This window comes from Mirounga leonina, unplaced genomic scaffold, assembly GCF_011800145.1.
Source record: "Mirounga leonina isolate KUSES-001 unplaced genomic scaffold, KU_Mleo_1.0 Mir_152, whole genome shotgun sequence".
Lineage (NCBI taxonomy): Eukaryota > Metazoa > Chordata > Mammalia > Carnivora > Phocidae > Mirounga > Mirounga leonina.
The window spans coordinates 838,057-856,296 of record NW_023270380.1 but is presented as its reverse complement, the minus strand read 5'-3'; the positions used below and the strand labels follow the sequence as shown (position 1 = coordinate 856,296).

Here is an 18,240-nt window from a genome sequence, read left to right as displayed (position 1 = left end):
GCCCGCAGCTCCCGCCGGCGGGGCGGTGGGGGCGGGGCGGGCGGGCGGGGCCGGCTGTGCGCGGGCGCGGCGGCCGCGCCTCCGCCCTCGGCCTCCGAGTCCCAGGCGGCCGCGGGCGGCGTGGCCTGCAGTCGGCAGCTACACCTGGAAGGCTCCGCGTTCCTGCTCGGGGTGGATCCTGCCGGGGCGGCTGCCGGGCACCCGCCGGGAAGGGGTCCTGAGCGCTGGACAGCCGGGCAGGAGCACAGGTCCGAATCTCCTTTTCATTTAAGGAAAAAGGAAATGCCTTTTGGCCGAACTCAAGATTAAACTTCGCACATGGTGATTGCGGGTGGCTGGGTGTGAGATCGACCTCTGCATGTGACAGGGGAGATCTCGAGTTAGACTAGTTGTTGCTAGAGGGTACCGACCTGCAAGGTTGCCTTTAGGGTTGTTTAACTCATGACAGCAAGAGATTTGCGCGCTTAGGCGGTACTCGCGAAGCTCCAGGGCTTTTGAAAATGTATTGGGTAAGGCGTTGGTCCGAAGTCAGTTGATGGTTAGAAATAGTGGTGTCATTTTAGACTTAGCGGAAGTGGAGCACTTGAAAGCTTCATGCAGTTCTCCCATCAGTTGTGAAAGTGTCGTTATACTGTGGATCTCGCAGCATGTATGGCTCTGGGATCAGAAGGTAAATCTGCCAATCCCATGCGGTGTTCGTCTTAAATTACCTAAACTCTGACCTTGCAGATTAAAATCTTGGAATGGTGACTCCCGCGAACAAGCAGTTGGGCGCTGTGTCGGGAGGAACAGTAAGGGCGGAGTTTGTCTTCTCTTAGGTGATACAAGTGTGTGACATACCTGAGTTGGGGGGTGGGAGGAGGACAAGGCGGCCGTTCCCCAGCCTTGCTCACAGCCCTGCTTGAAAGTGAGAGTGGGAAAGGGGAGTTTGAGCCACATCTTTAAACTCCGAGAAACTTCATGTAGTGCATGGGGCTTGGTGACTATGTAGAGCGAAGGTTGAAACCATGTAACTATCAGTGTAACTATGTGAGCCTTAGTTTCCTCTTCTGTAAAACGAGGTGATGACTGATAACTTAAAAGTGGATCTTTTAAAGGGTACCACAAAAAGGAATAATGAATGTGAAAATGCCTGACATAGAGAAAACACTCTAAATATTAGCTGTTGTAATTTCCTTTTTGGGAAAATACCTTTTAGGTTCTTTATAGGCCTGAATATTTTGTGTTAAATGGGAAGCCTATGCTAACATTGATTTGCTTTAGGAATTACAGATTATTCTTGCCTTGAAAATCAGTGTTAAACTAGGAAACCAAAGGGTGGGCTTGCCTTGAGTTTTTTTCTTTGTCATCAAACAATAAATCAGGTTATTGTGTCTTGGAATAGTTTTGTTGCTTCTGTCTATAAATGTGAGGTTTATGTGTGCTTTTGTCACTGTGAAGCTAGGTAAAGGCCTCGCTTAACTTCTCAGCAACTAGTTTGGGGGTTTTGTTTTTGCAAACAGATGTCCTTCATAACACCTGTGAAGAACATCTTTGGAGAAAGGGACAGGGGTTTGGTTTTGATGATTGATTTTCGCTGGAAGGGAGCCCTAGGGATCCTCTGTTAAACCAACATTACTCAGTTTCCAGCCTCCCTTCATCTTCTCAGGTAGTGATTGTTCTACCTGTAATTGTTCTGATCATTCTCTCAACAAGCAACTGGTAAGCCTTCACTATTGTCAAGAAGCCTCTGATTTAATGTAGAACCCTTTGGGCAGTAGGACATTGTAAAGGATAGGAGTTCAGACCCTGAAGCTCTGCAGATGACCTGACTTTCCATCCTAGCACTATAGAACCTTGGGACTGTGTTTGACTTCTGTGGGCCTCAGCTTTCTTATCCCAAGAGTGTTACCTAGCTTAGAAAGCTTTTGAGGTATACAGGAGATAACCTGTGTGCAGCACTTAAAATAGTGTCTTACCAGTGGCATACACTGAATAAGTATTAGGTATTAGTAGTGGTAGTGTAGAAAACAAATATTATGGTAAGCAATGAGACAGAAGTTGTTCCTGGATTCAGTGGTGGAGGAAGCTGAGTTGAGCTATGAAAAGAGAGTAGGATTTAACCAAGTTGGAATGCCAATGTAGGGGGTGCCTCCAGTTAATGGAGAGGTCTTGGCCAAAGCCCCTGAGATGAGAAAGTGGGGTGGTACCTACCAGTTAAGTTAACAAAGATGGATCAGAGTAACCTCAAAATGACACAAGGGAGATTGAATTTTTTATCCTCCAACCAATGGAGGCAGTAGAAAGTTTTTAAGCTGAGCAGATGCCATCAGATTAGTTTTTTGGAAAGATTGTGCCGATTGTACCTGCAGTAGTATGGGATTGGATTAAAAGTAGGGAAGGCCCATCCATCCACTTGTCCTGGCAGCTTTTTATCTGCCTGTGACTTGAAAAGGAAAATGACTGCTTAGCAGAGACAGGCATTTCATTCCAAATCTGGAAGTTTAGAGAGCATTTACAGAAAACAGGAAGAAATCCTTAGATATCCCAGGCAGCCTTCCCTCTTAAAAGTTGACTTCAAGGATATACTGTGTACACCTGATTATAAGGCAAAGTTCCCCCCAAACGTATCCCTCTGTAAAGAGAGTGTCACCACGTGTTCAAGTCTCTCCTATTACAGGGCACTCTCAGTCACTCTGGGTTTTTTTCTAAGATTTTATTTATTTATTTGTCAGAGAGAGAGACAGAGGCAGGCAGAGGGAGAAGCAGGCTCCCTGCCAAGCAAGGAGCCCGATGCAGGACTCAATCCCAGGACCCTGGGAGCACGACCTGAGCAGAAGGCAGATGCTTAATGGACTGCGCCACCCGGGCGTCCCTCAGGCACTCTATTTTGAACAACAGGATGCTGTTTGGGAAATACATATTGGGCTAAAATAACTTCAGTTGATGCTAGTTTGATATATTTATTCAGTCAATCAGTAGTCAATGATGACTGAAAAAATGTTCTGCCCTCCTGAATAGGTATTGATGGCTTTGGTTGGTTGAGATTTCCAATGAGAGCATCATGTGTGGATTCAAGAAGTACTCTATCATAGCTGATTTGGTCATTGTGACGGTGATGTGCTCTGGAAAATGGAATTTGGTAATTCTGAGTGGCTTAAGTGACCACAGAGACACTGATAAGTGGAAGATGAAAGTGAATAGAGTAAAACTGTTTCGTGAATTAGTATATTGCACTATATAATGTATTTTTAAATACATGTAAGTTAATAAATTAAAGATTATAAGCAGACATTTGACTGTTTCCTCTGTAGTCCTCAAAGGTTTTTTTTTTTTTAATTTAAATTCACCCCCAAAATTTCTTAATTTTCTCATTGCAAGGGTATCATTGTCTTAGGTTTGAACTTAACCTTTTATTTGGATGTTTCATAGAAATTGACTGTTGATCTTTTTCTCTCCTGGAACAAATTCCCTTTTCTCATTTTTTAACTTTTAGAAGGTTTAAAGAACATTGCATACTGGTGAGGTTTAGAAAACACTGTGGAGAACTTCCATTCATAATTCTTTGTTCAGCAGTCAAATAAGATACTCTTCTGGTAAAATGTATTGAAATGTATCTTAGTCACCTTACAGTGACTGGTTGTCATAAAGGGTAGTTCTGTTTTACTAGCAAAATACAGCTGACCCTTGAACAAGGTATAACTGTGTGGATCCACTTACACACAGATTTTTTTTTTCCATGAAGACAGATGGTACTGTAAATATTCTCCTTAATGATTTTCTTAACATTGTCTTTTCTCTAGCTTTATTGTAAGAATACAGTATATAACTCTTACATGAAACGTGTTAGCCCACTGTTTATATTATCAGTAAGGCTTTCAGTCAACAGTAGGCTATTAGTAATGAAGTTCTTGGGGAGTCAAAAGTTATATGCAGATTTTTGACGGGGGGCAGGGAGGGTCACTTATGTTGTTCAGGGGTCAGTGGTACTCACTTTTGGATATTTGGTAATTTAGTAATGAGACATGTTTTGCAGAACTTTGTCAATCAGCATCTTTAGGGTAAGATGCTAGTACATTAGTTTCACAAAGTAATACCACACTCAACCCATTGGCGCATGTGTTTACTTAAATTTAATTAAAATAAAATTTCAGCACTGGCCACAGTTTAATTGCTCAATAGCTCTGTGTGGCTGGTGGATACCATACTGAACAGTGCAGACTTAGAACATTTCTATTATTGAGAAAAGTCCTACAGGACAGTACTGCTCTAAAATGAAAAATTAGGGGAGCCTGGGTGGCTCAGTCGTTAAGCGTCTGCCTTCGGCTCAGGTCATGATCCCAGGGTCCTGGGATCAGCCCTGCATCGGGCTCACCGCTCAGCAGGAAGCCTGCTTCTCCCTCTCCTACTCCCCCTGCGTGTGTTCCCTCTCTCACTGTGTCTCTGTCAAATCAATAAATAAAATCTTTAAAATAAAATGAAATGAAAAATTAGTATCATTCTACTTTGAGACACATACATAAATGTTTTAATGTCATTAAACTATTTCCAAAACCTGGCTGCATTTGATTCAGTTTCGTGGAGAAAAATTAACATAGGAAAACATATTTCTCCTAATTCTCTGAGAACAAAACATCTGTTTTTTCCGTCTACAATGGTGTTTGCAAATAGAGCATTTATGAAAGTTTTCTTTCTGAAGTCATAGTAAATAATGTAGATATCCATTCTTGTGCCGTACTCTTCTGTGTTAATGAGGTTTTGTGTAGGAATATTTTTTTTTCTGTGCTGCAAAACAGTGTTAAAACAGGAATCAAATATTTGTGACCCATAAAAATTCAGAAAGATCATGAACCTAGAGTAAACTGTCAAGAATTCCAAACAGAAGCTAGACAGCCCTCACTTTATTTTAAGATTTTACTTATTTATTTGACAGAACGTGCACAAGCAGGGAGAGTGGGAAAGGGAGAAGCAGGCTCACCACTGAGCAGGGAGCCCAGTGCGATGCAGGGCTCGATCCCAGACCCTGAGATCACGCCCTGAGCCGGAGGCAGACGCTTAACTGACTGAGCCACCCAGGCGCCCCAACCCTCACTTTATTTTTAATGTGAGTTTCAAAGATAAGAATAACTCTCTTCTCCAGCAATTCTCCGTCTGTCTGGGCAAACTAAGGAGCAGTGATGGCAGGATTGGACAACCTGCATTGGGGCAGGGTTGGGGAGCAATTTTAAGCTTGGGAGTAGCATAATAAGATTTGTCTTCTACTCTGGCTGCATTCTAGAGGGTGGTTTGAGGTAGAGCTAGAGGTGGGAGGATATTGGAATATTTCAGTTGAGAAGTGATTTGTGCTGTCCCATAGCAGCAGTGAAGATGGGGTAGCAGCAATGGCTGCAAGAAAGAATTCTGTGTGGAATAGAAGGAGTTGGTGACCTCTTAGAAATGAGAGGGAAGAAGAAAAACCTTAAGATGATGACTGGGGTTTTTGCTTTAGTGATAGATCATAGCACCATCAGGCTGGCAGTAGGAGAAGGAGGAGGATTTGAAGGAACATAATAAATTTGAGCATGTTGAATTTCACATGTTTGCAGCATCTAGGTAGAGATGTCCCTCAGACTTGAGCTCAGGAAGGTAGTCTGACTAGAGACGGTGTAAGTCTTGTGTAAGGAGTGTGATGATGTAGAGAATGTGAAGAATGAGAAGCAGACCAAGAATGGGAGAGGGGGAGAGACCAAGGGAGAGGGAGTTTCAAGGGAGGAGGCATGTTCAGCAGCCAAGAGACCTTGTGGGATAGTGTAGAAAAGGGACTGTTGATTTGGCAAGAGTTGAGGAATCTCAGGTCTTAATAAATAGCCCACTGAGGTAGGGAGCAGGTCCCCTGGCTGGATAAGGAGACTGGTATGGCTTTGGAATAGCTAGGTAGGAAGCTATCAGGAAAGAAACAAAGTTAGTGAAAAAAGACTTCTGGAACATCAGAGAGGTCCCAGGTGATGTTAGAGAAGTTCAGTTTTAGTGGCATCTGTCTGCCTAGTTGTGCCCCCACCCCACCCCCCCCGCCGAAAAACCAAACCAAGACAAAAAAAACCTCCAGGTGCTGTGTTGCATCCTGAGCCCCTAGTTCCGAGCATTATTCTCATGCCATTTTTTTCTTGGGACACCATAAGAAAGAACACAACTTCTAGCTCAAGTATATTCATGTCAGTGTATGAGCAAAGATTGAATATGAAAGACCATCATAATATTAAAATTATATGAGGTATTACTAAAACTGAGAGTACTAGGGCTCATTTTGTCACCTGTGATTTATATTTTCACAAAGATAATTGAATACACTTTACCATAATGATTAATGCAAAAGCTAGCTTTTTAAAGGTCCTCCTTAGAATGACCTTTTGATAGATATTATATTTAGACTTCTGCAAGTAAAGAGAACTAATGTATTTGAGTACCTAGTATGCACTTTACATGGCGTCTTATTTAAGAGAAAATACACAAACATTTTTATCTGTTTCTAAGCATAAGTTTATAATTGGAATACATTTGCTTCAAAGCACACACACCCCTAGCCACCTGTCAGTAAACTCATTTGGGGAGCTGATTCGAGAATGGTGGTGGTGAATTTGCCTGGATTTATTCTGAATTCACCTATGCTCAAAGCTGCCACCTTACCCAAGGGGTATTGTCCATACAGTATTCTATTAGTATTTAATGGAATTGTGTAGTATTTTGCCTGCTTAGCCCTTCACGTGGTGCCCTGGGATGTCTCTCCTAGCACCCTCCACCAGCACACACATTTGAACATAAGTGGGCAGGGTTAGGATGTAGTCTGTAACCAGTAAGAAATTTACTTGGCTGCAGTCCTGTATTATCATCATCATCTTAAGAGTGTGCCTGGGTTCCATGTGTCTTTGCCTCCCCATATTTCTGTAGTTAAATACCAAGAGTGGCTGTGGTTTTTCCTGCACAGTTGTTACTTTGAGACAGAAAGATGATCGTGTCTTGATTTTATATAGCAACTTTGTTAAAGTATTAGTTAAACGGTAGGCAGCTATTGATATATGAGAAATAGATACATATTGTGTCAGAACCCTCTTTTTAATTTCCAGAAATACTACTAATATGACATGAAGAGAAAGGTATGTGATCATCTATTTTTACTTTTAAAGTTAAGATATTATGTAAATTGAAAATCATGGGAAATCCTGAAATTTTAACAAGGATATAATTATATCCAAACTTAATTTAAATTTAAAAGATTTTATAATTATGGGAAAAGCTAAGCAAGTAACTTGAAATTTCAGTGTTAGTGTCATGTCTGCCAAAAGACAGGTCTATTTTAAGGAGTTTTTTTTTTCCTCATGTGTCCATTTATGGATATTAGTATTAGAGAAATCAGTAGGGGGAGGGGAACTGGTTTCTCCACAGAACTCTTCATTATTTGTTTCATTTGAAATATGTGTGCGTTGGAATCAAATCCACTTATGTCTATTGGGTCATGTCTCTGGTATTTCAGTTGAGTCTGGTTGTAAAAGAGAGTTAGTTAATGCCAGCATTCCTGCTCTTAAGGTCCTTGGCCCTACAGTTGGCTCACCGCCTACCCTCAGGAAAGGTCCCTTGTCATAAATAGTGGTTCGGGTTGAGAGAAACTGCCATTTGGGCCAGCTAATTTGGACAAATTCATCAGAATCAGTATTTATAAATGAATTTCTAGCAATCCCAAATATGGCCAGTTTTTGCTGTTGTTCATTCTCACTCCTGTTTACCCTTCCATACCTTTCATATCTTTTCCCCTCCTCCTCTGATGTGCGTAAACATTGCCCTACTGTGAGGACAGTGTGTCATTACAGGGTCTGTTCTCTCTGTCGATTGTTCTGTGTCTTTCACATGTGTGGTTTCTCCCTGTTAGAGAGGTGATCTCTTATTCCCATCTTATTTGGAGCACTGAGGGACACACATTGATACAAGCATGTATTCCCATAGCAACAAGAGATTGGCAGGAGGAAATCTGAAAAAGTGTGAGTCTCAGCTAAAATACGAGAAATCGGGCTGCTTTGGAAGAGTTCGGAGACGAGGAGCTCTTGAAGTTAGATTAAAAGCAGCTTTAGCAAACATTGTGGGGGGAAGGGGGGAGGCACAGGATGGGGCAGTGGGAGCTGGTTGGATTTGACTAGTCCTGACTTGGGGCCAAACTGGGAAAGGGCAGTATTGTCACAGTCTCTGTGTGCATTTCATTGTTTTTCTCTAAGTATAACATTGAATCAGAATCTCCAGGGTTTGAAATTATTCATACACACTGTTACAGGAGGTTCTTAGGTGTAGCCAGATTAGAGAACCATAGAGAATCACTGATACAGTCAAAAGAGGTATCCTTTACCTCTAACAAAGCGGTGTTTGAGACCATTCCCAAAATGCTTATTAGTAACCACCAAAAAACAATTATCTGCTTTCATTGATAGACAGATGAATGCTTGGAGCAGGGATTCCCACTTACAAAGTATCAAAATCCTTGTATTGGCAATTAAAAAAAAAAACTTAATTAAAAAAATAATCTCAGTTATCAGTATAGTGAAAGACTAATACACCAAAACTGAGTGAGGCAAATTCCACGGTAAAAAGGTGGTTCAGGAAATTTATTAGTAATTAGAAATGAGAAATTTATTAGTAATTTTCTTTGTATCATTGTCAACCGTATCACACCCAGTGCCCTCCTTTTTAGCAAATGATTTTATACTTTCTTTGGTAATCCAAAACTGAAATGCATAGAGAATATAATTTTTCTAAATACATGATTTAAAGTAACATATTCATGATATCCTAACATTTGTATTTTTATATAGATATATATATTTTAGTGTGTGTGTCTCCAGCCTTCACTGTTTGCTCTGTTGTAGGACTTTTGGGGAATTGAAATGTAGATATTCAGAGTATACCACAAGTCAATTTGGAAAGAAAGGATTATTTGCAAATAATTGTAAAATAATTTGTTGCTACAGTATAAAACTGTATGTTGTTGCTGTATAAAACATTTGGCTATTCGCCACACTTACACGCTAAAAAACGGCAGATGGATAAAAATGAGGTACAAATAAAATTTTTTGAAACATTTAAAGAAAAAAAGGCAGATTTCTGGAATGGGGGGAATTTTAAATCTTAAAAGGGAATGGAGGCAATCACAAAGGAGGCCAGTGCATGTCGTTGAAACAGAAAACTCAGACACTCCAAATAAATTACCAAAAGCAGATCTCCCATACACCAAACATTGGGAGCCGTTGATTTAGGGAAGGTTACTTTGATGGGGACAATCACGTGTGTATGGATAATGTTGCAAGCATTCCGTTTTTACATGACACAGAAAATTCATCCAGCTGTCGTGGGTCACCGGGACTGCAGTATCCTTTACCTCTAACAAAGCGGTGTTTGAGACCCATGGTACCTTCGGGAGTTCCTGTTGTTCTTGATCATTAATTTAATCATCAAGGAAAATAGTCCTTTCTGAGGAGAACCCTCAAATTAGCTTAAATTACCAAAAGTAATTTAGCCCTATTTGCTGCACTTCCTACCATTTTCTTTTCCTTTCTTGTAAGAATTTGTGAGACATATTCTAATGCATATACATACCCTCTTACCATTTTGATGCTTTCCTGGGCCTGAGGTTGTAAAGAGTGAAAGAGGTAGATAATGGGATTACAGTGAAGACACGTTGCTCCAATCTTTGACGTAGTGCTGCCAGCGTGTTCCTGACTATTAAGGAAAACATAGCATTTCTTTCCTCATTAGTAACTGCTCACTTTCTCAACTTCCATTTATCCAGTGTCTGAGTTTCTCAGATCTTTGATTTTCGTCTTGCCTCCTGCCTGCTTTATTTGGCCAGTTCACTGCCAATTAACACCTCTCTCCCAGAGTAGGCAGGAGAAATAAAAGGCTCTGGAATTGACCTGGTCCTGTAGGCTCCTTGTTAGCAGCTCTAATGAAAAGTTCTACCAGAAAGATTGAAATCATGGTATTAAATTAAATTTGGGGGTGGTCTGTGGGGTTTTATTCTCCATAATATTCCTATTTTCCGCCATTGAAGTTGATTGTGTCACTATTGAGAAAATAGATACACGGGAGAGTGCTAGGTTAGTAACTTTGCATCTTGACTAGGTCACGTAACTAGCCACGTGGCTAGTCTTTGTCTACGCCTTATTTTACCCATGCGCTGTGTGCGCTGGCTTGGGTCATCTCCCACGTGGCTTAGTGTTCTGTGGTTCCCCCCGAAGGTCATGAAACGAGTGCGCACCGAGCAGATTCAGATGGCAGTGTCCTGCTACCTCAAACGCCGGCAGTACGTGGACTCCGATGGTCCCCTGAAGCAAGGACTGCGGCTCTCACAGACTGCTGAGGAGATGGCGGCCAACCTCGCAGGTAATGGGGGTGAGGGGGCAGGCTGGAGCAGAAGTCACGTAGAGGACCCTGAGAAGTTACTTCTCCTCCTCTTCTGGAGAGAGTGCGGCAGCCTCCACAGGCAGCACCACATGCCGGCCTTCAGAGATGCTATCTGTCCTTCAAAGCCACTTCTAGAGGCCTCCTGTCGTAACCCATCCTGCCTCAGAATTCTCTGCTTTCAGCTGTATCTGATGTTTTCCCTCTGTGAACTAGTCTGCTACGAGACCCGGAGGGCCAGGGCTTCCATCATGTCCCTCCCTGTAGCCCAGAGCCTTGCCCATGAAAGTCAGGTTTGCCGGGTGAACGAGTGCTTTGGGATCAGTGGCCGGAAAGATTGGCATCCTAGATATGTTCCTGAGGTTTTTAAGGTTTGTTTTTGGGTTTTGTTTTGAAATCAGATTCTTTTTTAGAGAAATGTGTGTTAAATCTCTTTAGAACAGCAACTAGTTATTACTTAGCTATGTTGTGAGTTGAGTTTTTATGTGATATAATTTTCTTCTATTGGATCTGGGGACTGGAGACTTTGCCAAAAAACAGACAGCCGCAGTGCTTTTCAGGTGATTGTGAGCTGCTTTAATGGCTGTGCGAGGAGTTCAACACCGGAGTGCTTTCTCCAGCTCAGCCCTGCTTCCTCTTACCTGCTTCGACTTCACTGTTCTCTCTTTTTTATTCTGGTATTTCCTTCTGCTCTTCTGAGTATCTGTCACCACCTACTTCATCCCTTAATGGTTTCAACCCCCACACTGGTGGCAGCAGCTCCCTCTGCTCCCTCTTATTATCCTCAGAGTCATGAACCCAGACCCTTCACACGCTAAGGGTGCATTGCTATTGCCATAGGAAAAGAATGATGGGACAGTAAAAACCTGAGGATGTCCTCAAAGAGCTGCTTCCTGACTCCTCCTGAGACAGTAGAAGTAGCCCTTCTTGGGCACCTGGGTGGCTCAGTTGGTTAAGCGACTGCCTTCGGCTCAGGTCATGATCCTGGAGTCCCGGGATCGAGTCCCGCATCGGGCTCCCTGCTCGGCAGGGAGTCTGCTTCTCCCTCTGACCCTCTCCCCTCTCATGTGCTCTCTTCCTCATTCTCTCTCTCAAATAAGTAAATAAATAAAATCTTAAAAAAAAAAAAAAAAAAAAGAAGTAGCCCTTCTTGTTATACCTTCTTATAAGAAGGTATCTGCCTTCTTATTCTTTAACATCAGATCCACCCCCATTGTTCCTTTCTTTCAAACTGGGTTACCCCTGACAAGAACAGAGCCAGATGAGGGACTTGGAATAGATTACTAAATGCCTTATTGTTTCGAATAGGATGGCCAATTTATAGAGCCAGAGTAATTCCTTCTCAACTTGCCAGCACAGCCTTTAATGTGCATGAATAATCTCCTGCTACCACGTGTTCATTAGAACCTGGGAGCAGTAATTCTCTGCAGTTGTTGACAGAAAATAGAAACAAGCACTATTATACAGAACGTGACTGCCAGAACATGACTCTTCTTAGTCGTCTTAATGCAGATATAATGGCTTATTAGGAAGGTCACTCTTGTTCCTGGAAAACCACCAGGAAATGTGAGTATCATAAGATTTTGTCCTAGGTCTTTCTGTCAGTTGAGTAATCTGAATGATTATGTCATCATTCAGCATACCACCTATTGAACATCTGCTATAGGTCAGGTGCTGAAAAGTCCTAGAGATAGCTAATGTTTGATCCTAGCTCCTGAAGAGCTTAACATTATAGCCAGGAAATGAGGCGGATAAATCAGTGATGACAGGAGGGTGTGATATAGTAAGTTCTATGAAGGGAGAATGTTTCAGGTTCTGTAGGAACAAAGAAGGTGGTCATCTAAATTAGCTTGGCAGGTCAAGGATTGCTTCCCCAAAGGTTTCATGATTCCCAGAATATAGTCAGGGGTTAGTAAATAGGAGTGAGCTGAGTCTCAAAAGAACCGTTAGGAGCTTACCAGGGGACAAGTTGGAGAAGGATATCTAGGTTCTCAAGTGTGAATTATGGAAAGATCACTCTGGTGGCTGCATTGATTGGGGAAGGCCCAGAGTAGAACCAGGGAAGCTAGTTAGAAGGCCATAGAATGATCCAGTGAGAAGTGAGGACAGCCTGAGTTAAGGAGGTGGTAATAGGAGTGGAGAGGAGAGGATAGATTGAGGAATCTGTAGGATTTGGTGACTGATTAATTCAAGGTGGGAGCCACGTGAAGGAGAGAGGAGTACCATTCGTGCACATGCAGCACATCCTTCTGCCTCAGGCTGTTGCTCTGAGATCTCGTAGGGCACACTGACTGACTTCTCATCTGTATCCCCCTTCCTGTACATGTTATGTTGTGGCTACCTCAGTCCTGCATTAATTTCATTCCTCCATCCATAATCTGTCTTCTGAAATGTGTTAGTTTCATCCAGATTATTAAAGATGGCTCCCTTGGTCTCCAGCCACCTTTTCCCAGTGTCCCCTTACCCCCGCAGAAAGGGTAAGGGAATGTTCTTTCTCTTTTTAGAAAGAATAAATTCACAGAATGGAGACTAAGTGCATGTTTACGTACTGTGTATCTGCATATTGAGACTCTAGCCTTCTTCTCCACATCCCGCTGCCTAGAACACTAGCAGTCAGTCACATATCCCTCAGGAAGGTGATTAGAGGTTCTTCCCTCGTGAATCTGACCTGCCCAAGAGAGAAGACCTGTGAAGACATTGACATTGAGAAATTGCCTATCCAGGTCATGCTGAGTGATAAACACACAGAGTTTCCATCAGCTCTGTAATACTTCACCTTCAGCCATGAAGGAACCTAATGTACTCAGTATAAAGAGGAGAGGTGGAAAGAATCAGCGAGAAGCAACTTGAGTGAAGCAAACAGCTGAGAGAAGAAAACTTCAAAAATACCATAATTGATAGCCTTGAGACAAGAAGAAAATGCTATTTTTAAAAAACAAACAACATTAGGAGAACAGCAAGAAATGTGGCAGATTTAAGTAAATGGTAATAAAAATGAGAAATCAGTAGAAAGGTTGAAAGTTGAGGAAGCAGATCAGTTCAGGGAATCTAACCTTGAAATAGTAGGGGGTCCCGGGGACACGTGGCTGGTTCAGTTGGTAGAGCATGTGACTCTTAATCTCAGGGTTGTGTGAACCCCACATTGGGCCTAGAGCTTTCTGAAAAAGAAGAAGAAGAAAGAGAAATAGTAGGGGTCCCTGAAAGAGAAAACAGAATCAACAAATTTCTCAGAACCAAGAGACATGAATTTTTATTGAAAGGGCCTACTAAGTGTCCATAATGATGGTTGAAAATAGACCCACACCAAGGCACATTATCATAGGATGTCAGAACATGGGGTCAAATGCTTTCAGATATGTCCCTCATGTACTTATGTACCTGTCCTCTCTCATTCAACTTAATCCTGTGCTTTATACCTTTTCATTCCTCCACTGTCATTTTTTGGGGGTATCAGGAAGAAGAGGAGATAGGGGTTACACTCGGCCATATTTAATCAGAAGCCCCACCATACTCTTAAAAAATCTACTGACATGTCCATTGCTATGATGCATACTTAACACCCTCTTCCACCCATCTTGCCACATACTGGATTAATAATTGTGTTTCCCATCCCCACCATATATATCTTTTCCTCCTTAGTCCAATCAGAATCCGGCTGTGCCAACATAGTGTCTGCAGCCCCTTGCCAGGCAGAGCCCCAGCAATATGAAGTACAGTTTGGACGCCTACGGAATTTTCTCACTGGTAAGTGTTCAGCTTAAAGAAGAACTTCCTCTTACTAAGAAAGAATCCCGCAACTTTCCCTCAGAACCTATTGTATTCCTGGTATGGTGTACTTAGTACGGATTCAAAGGTAGTTGAGGGCAGTCCTTGCATTCAATCTTACAATCTGTTGGACCTCCTAGGAGAGTTAAATCACAAGTTAAAGTTTGCAAGGGCTAGGGCTCCCTGTGTTTTGGTCACTGTTTTGTCCATGGCTGTCAGCAGAGTGACTAGAACTTGCGATGAAACAGTGAAAGTTAAATCAGCCATGTAGAGAAACATCCTTAAATGCAGAGAATTTGTAATGGACATTGAAATCACTATTAATAATATGGTACATCTCAAAATGAGCTTTTCCCCTTATTTCCGAAAGTGCAAGACACTAGCCATCATGAATCAGCAAGACAAAAAAAATTAGAAGTAGTTTAGTCCAGTTTGTGGGTGGCGTAATGACCATTAAAACAGAAAATCAGTAGATATGAGTTCCAATCAGTTCTTTTAACTCACTGTATGACTTTTTAAATGAATCACTTAAAAAAAAAAATGGAGTAGTTTAGCATCTCTGGAGCCCTGGTTTCTTCATCTGTGAAATAAGGTGATTCAAAGGTATAACCAAGTGATTTCATCCAGTCCTAAGATAACTGATTATAATTTTAATGTTGGAAAGATTATCGCAGTGAGGGAGACTACGTTGATTCAGGTTATTAATTAAAGTCTTTTGTTGAGTACTTTTTCATTCAAAACACCTTGAGGTATAAGAAATAAAAAACTTTCTCTGCCCTCAAAGGGTTGAGAGTAATTAGTAGGTATTGGTTAGTGGTAAATTGTAGTTAAAGCACTTTGAGGTTATTTCATTTTTCTTTTTTTATTTGAAAAAATCCTCAGGGTAATAATAAGTTTTAATGGTAAAGATGCATATAAGGTGATCAATCTATAAGCCACAATAATATAGCTAATTTTACATCACTTAATGTTACTTGACCCTCATTATGATCTGTATTTTTTTAAAGGAAAGATTCCACATTTTCTGTATTCTAGGGAAAGTGGCCAGAGTGTTACAAGAAATAAAGGTTACAAAATAAAACCTTAGAGAGGGTTATCTTATCAGCCTCAGAGTTACTGGAGTGATGGAATTCATAAGTACCATCTATTAAACGGTTACAAAAATGAAAAAATCATGAAGCTTAAAGGTTTAGTAAAAAGAGTCTATTATGTTTAAACTGAAAAAGAAGTTCGATTAAGATCCTCATATCATATGAATGTTAAATATCTCAGAACAGTGATCAGCTGCTTTCTATCTCCAGTAAGGATAAAAAGAGAAAAATTGAATTTATAAGAAGGCTTTCACTGAGAGGTAAGCAAGAACTTGGAGATACTGAGTTATGTAATCACTGGCATTGGTTTTTTTGAGGCTTTTAGCAATTTTTTTTTTTTTAAGATTTTATTTATTTGACAGAGAGGCACAGTGAGAGAGGGAACACAAGCAGGGGGAGTGGGAGAGGGAGAAACAGGCTTCCCACTGAGCAGGGAGCCCGATGCGGGGTTTGATCCCAGGATTCTGGGATCATGACCTGAGACGAAGGCAGACGCTAAAGACTGAGCCACCCAGGTGCCCCTAAGCAATTTATTTTTTAAATTTAAGTCTTTAGAAAATCATTTTACTCCCTTTTTGAAATATAACTATATTTCTTTGCCCATGATCGATTTCTCTCTCCATGCTAGTGGTGGGGAAGCTGGTTTAAGAAGGAATGCCTGGCTTCTCTCAGCCTTTCTCTTTCATTCATTCAGCCGATATTTATGTTAGGCACTGACTACTTGCTGGGCTAGATGTTGCAATAGAGCATATTGATGTGGAGCCTACTGCCTAATGAGGGAAACAGACAAAAGCATAAAGCCCCAGTATATCATTCTAATAGTGATGCCCTCCATGTACTCATAGACGTGACTTATTTCCATGATGGTTGATGCTCGTGACTAGTGACATACTGGTTTTTGTTTATATTCTTTAATCACTGAAGCATAGTTGTAATAAAATAGAGTCATTGGAATAATATTATTACAGAACTGTGGTTACTTTTCACAATGAAGAATTAATACATTTAATTGATCACGAATGTGATTTATCCTGGTGCAAAGTTTTCTGCTTAGATTTATTTCTTTGGGGGTGCCTGGGTGGCTCAGTGAGTTAAGCGTCTGCTTTCACCACAGGTCATGATCCCAGGTCCTGGGATCCAGCCCTGTGTTGGGCTTTCTGCTCAGCAGGGAGTCTGCTTTTCCCTTTCTCTCTGCCCCTGCTCATGTTCTCTCTCTCTCATTTACTCTCTCTCTAAAATAATTTTTTTTTAAAATCTTTAAAAAAATTTTCTTTGGGCTCTTACTATTTTTCTTGACTATTTACTAAAACTCTTAATATAGAATAGCTGTTGACTCCTTGTGTCTGATGATACTGGTTTTTCCTAATATGTGGTACCTTCTTTATTCTCCTCTCATAATTTCCTTCCCCCAGAACTTTAAATTTCAATACCTGGCAATGTATTAACCTTCTCCTTTGTCTTGTTTCAAAACTGAGGAAGTTGTCTGTTAATTTTACCTATAATTCTTTAATCCATTGGGCACAGGTTACTTGGAGGGGGTAAATATATATTTTATGGGGTTTTTTGTTTTTGTTTTTATTTTTTATTTTATTTTTAGCAAGGTTTACTGAACGATAGCAAAGTGATAGCACAAAGCTCCCGAGGAGGAAGGGGACCTGAAAGAGTTGCCCTGTTTTGTGTTTTTACAGACTGCTTTTCCTGGAATATTTTTCCCTACCCTCAGGTCTCTGAAGAGCAGTCAGCCAAGTCAAATGAACAAGTGTTTCCTGAGCACCAAGATAAAGTATGAGATACAGTCATTAATCTAAATAGGGAACAGTCCTAACATAAGAAGGCTAAAAGTAAAAGTTTTTAAATAAAGTTCAAATATGGTGGAAGAGGTTTAACAGGCCAGGATGAAATCAGTGCCAAAGTTTGTACATAGAGGAACTCTGGAATGAAAGGAGAATATGATTTGGACAGAGTAGCCAGAGAAGGCCTTACGGTCAGTCAGGAGGTGGAATTTAAGTCAGCGTTTGGAAGATGGGTTGGATTTCAGTAAGCTGTGGAAGAGAAGGAGGAGGATTCAGGATATGTGGAAAGACATGAGCAAAAGGGCAGAGATGGCAATTCTTTGGGCAGGAACAGTGAAGGAAGCGGCTTTGTTGAGAATGGGGTTTTCAGATTGGAGATAAAGCCAGCCACAGTGGAGCCAGGTTGAGGAGAGACCTGACGATCGGGCCTAGGAGACAAAAGTCTGAAAGCAGTTTATGAAAGGGTTTGCAAATGGGATGACCAGGAAGCCAGCCTAAAGTCCACTGTAGTACTGGAAAAGTGAGCTGAAAAAGGACCACAGCTCAACAGTGTTGTGCAAGTGAGAAGCAAGGTCTTGATTTCATAGTTAAAATTCCCAAGGTAGACTCCCCAAGGCTCAGGATTAAAGGAGGAAGAGTTGAGGATGACTTGGGCTCTGTGACAAATGGAGGCTTAAGCTATATTGAGCAGAAATAAGTCAGGTTGTTTTTTACATCATTATGATGGCTGCCTCCTGCTGTGTAGCTTGCAGTAGGAAATTGGAGGCTAGTATTTAAAACAAAGATACAGACTTGTGATAAAGAACTCAGTATCAGCTTCATGGAGGTGCAAATGCCAGTTTAAGGAGATGATAAATCTCAAAGGAAGATATGAGGAAAATAAGAGCAACTCGGGCTGTAGTACCCTAAGTGTATTTTTCCTCCATAAGTTCTCTGTGGTTGAGAGATTCTGTGAGCTTACCTGTTGCTCTGGGTCCTTTTCTTCAGGAGGTATAGGAGGAAGAACAAAGACTTTGGAATCAAGCAGTCTGGGTGTGAATCTGGGCCCAGCTGTGACCCTTAGACTCGACAATAGATGTCAAGTGCCTGGATCACAGGAAGCACACACTCTGTGTTCATCCTTGAAACGAAATGAGTATTTGAGGAAGGAGAGAAGGAGGGGAGGCCCGAAAGGGAGGGAGGTGAAGAGTCGACCT

The 18,240-nt window shown here is 41.4% G+C and overlaps 1 protein-coding gene across 4 annotated transcripts in view; it reads left to right on the top strand.

The window, feature by feature from the left end:
* Positions 1-18,240, top strand: part of TAF5L (TATA-box binding protein associated factor 5 like) — a 31,468-nt gene that overhangs the window by 619 nt on the left and 12,609 nt on the right. The window contains exons 1-3 of one of the 4 annotated variants that reach the window (XM_035008427.1): positions 94-248; positions 10,233-10,377; positions 14,035-14,139. In XM_035008427.1, coding sequence (XP_034864318.1) covers positions 10,236-10,377; positions 14,035-14,139 — 247 coding nt within the window. In that variant the 5' untranslated portion in view covers positions 94-248; positions 10,233-10,235. Of the gene's footprint in view, positions 1-93; positions 249-8,792; positions 10,378-14,034; positions 14,140-18,240 lie in introns of those variants that run through there. The other 3 variants (XM_035008426.1, XM_035008424.1, XM_035008428.1) reach the window with 3 other exon arrangements.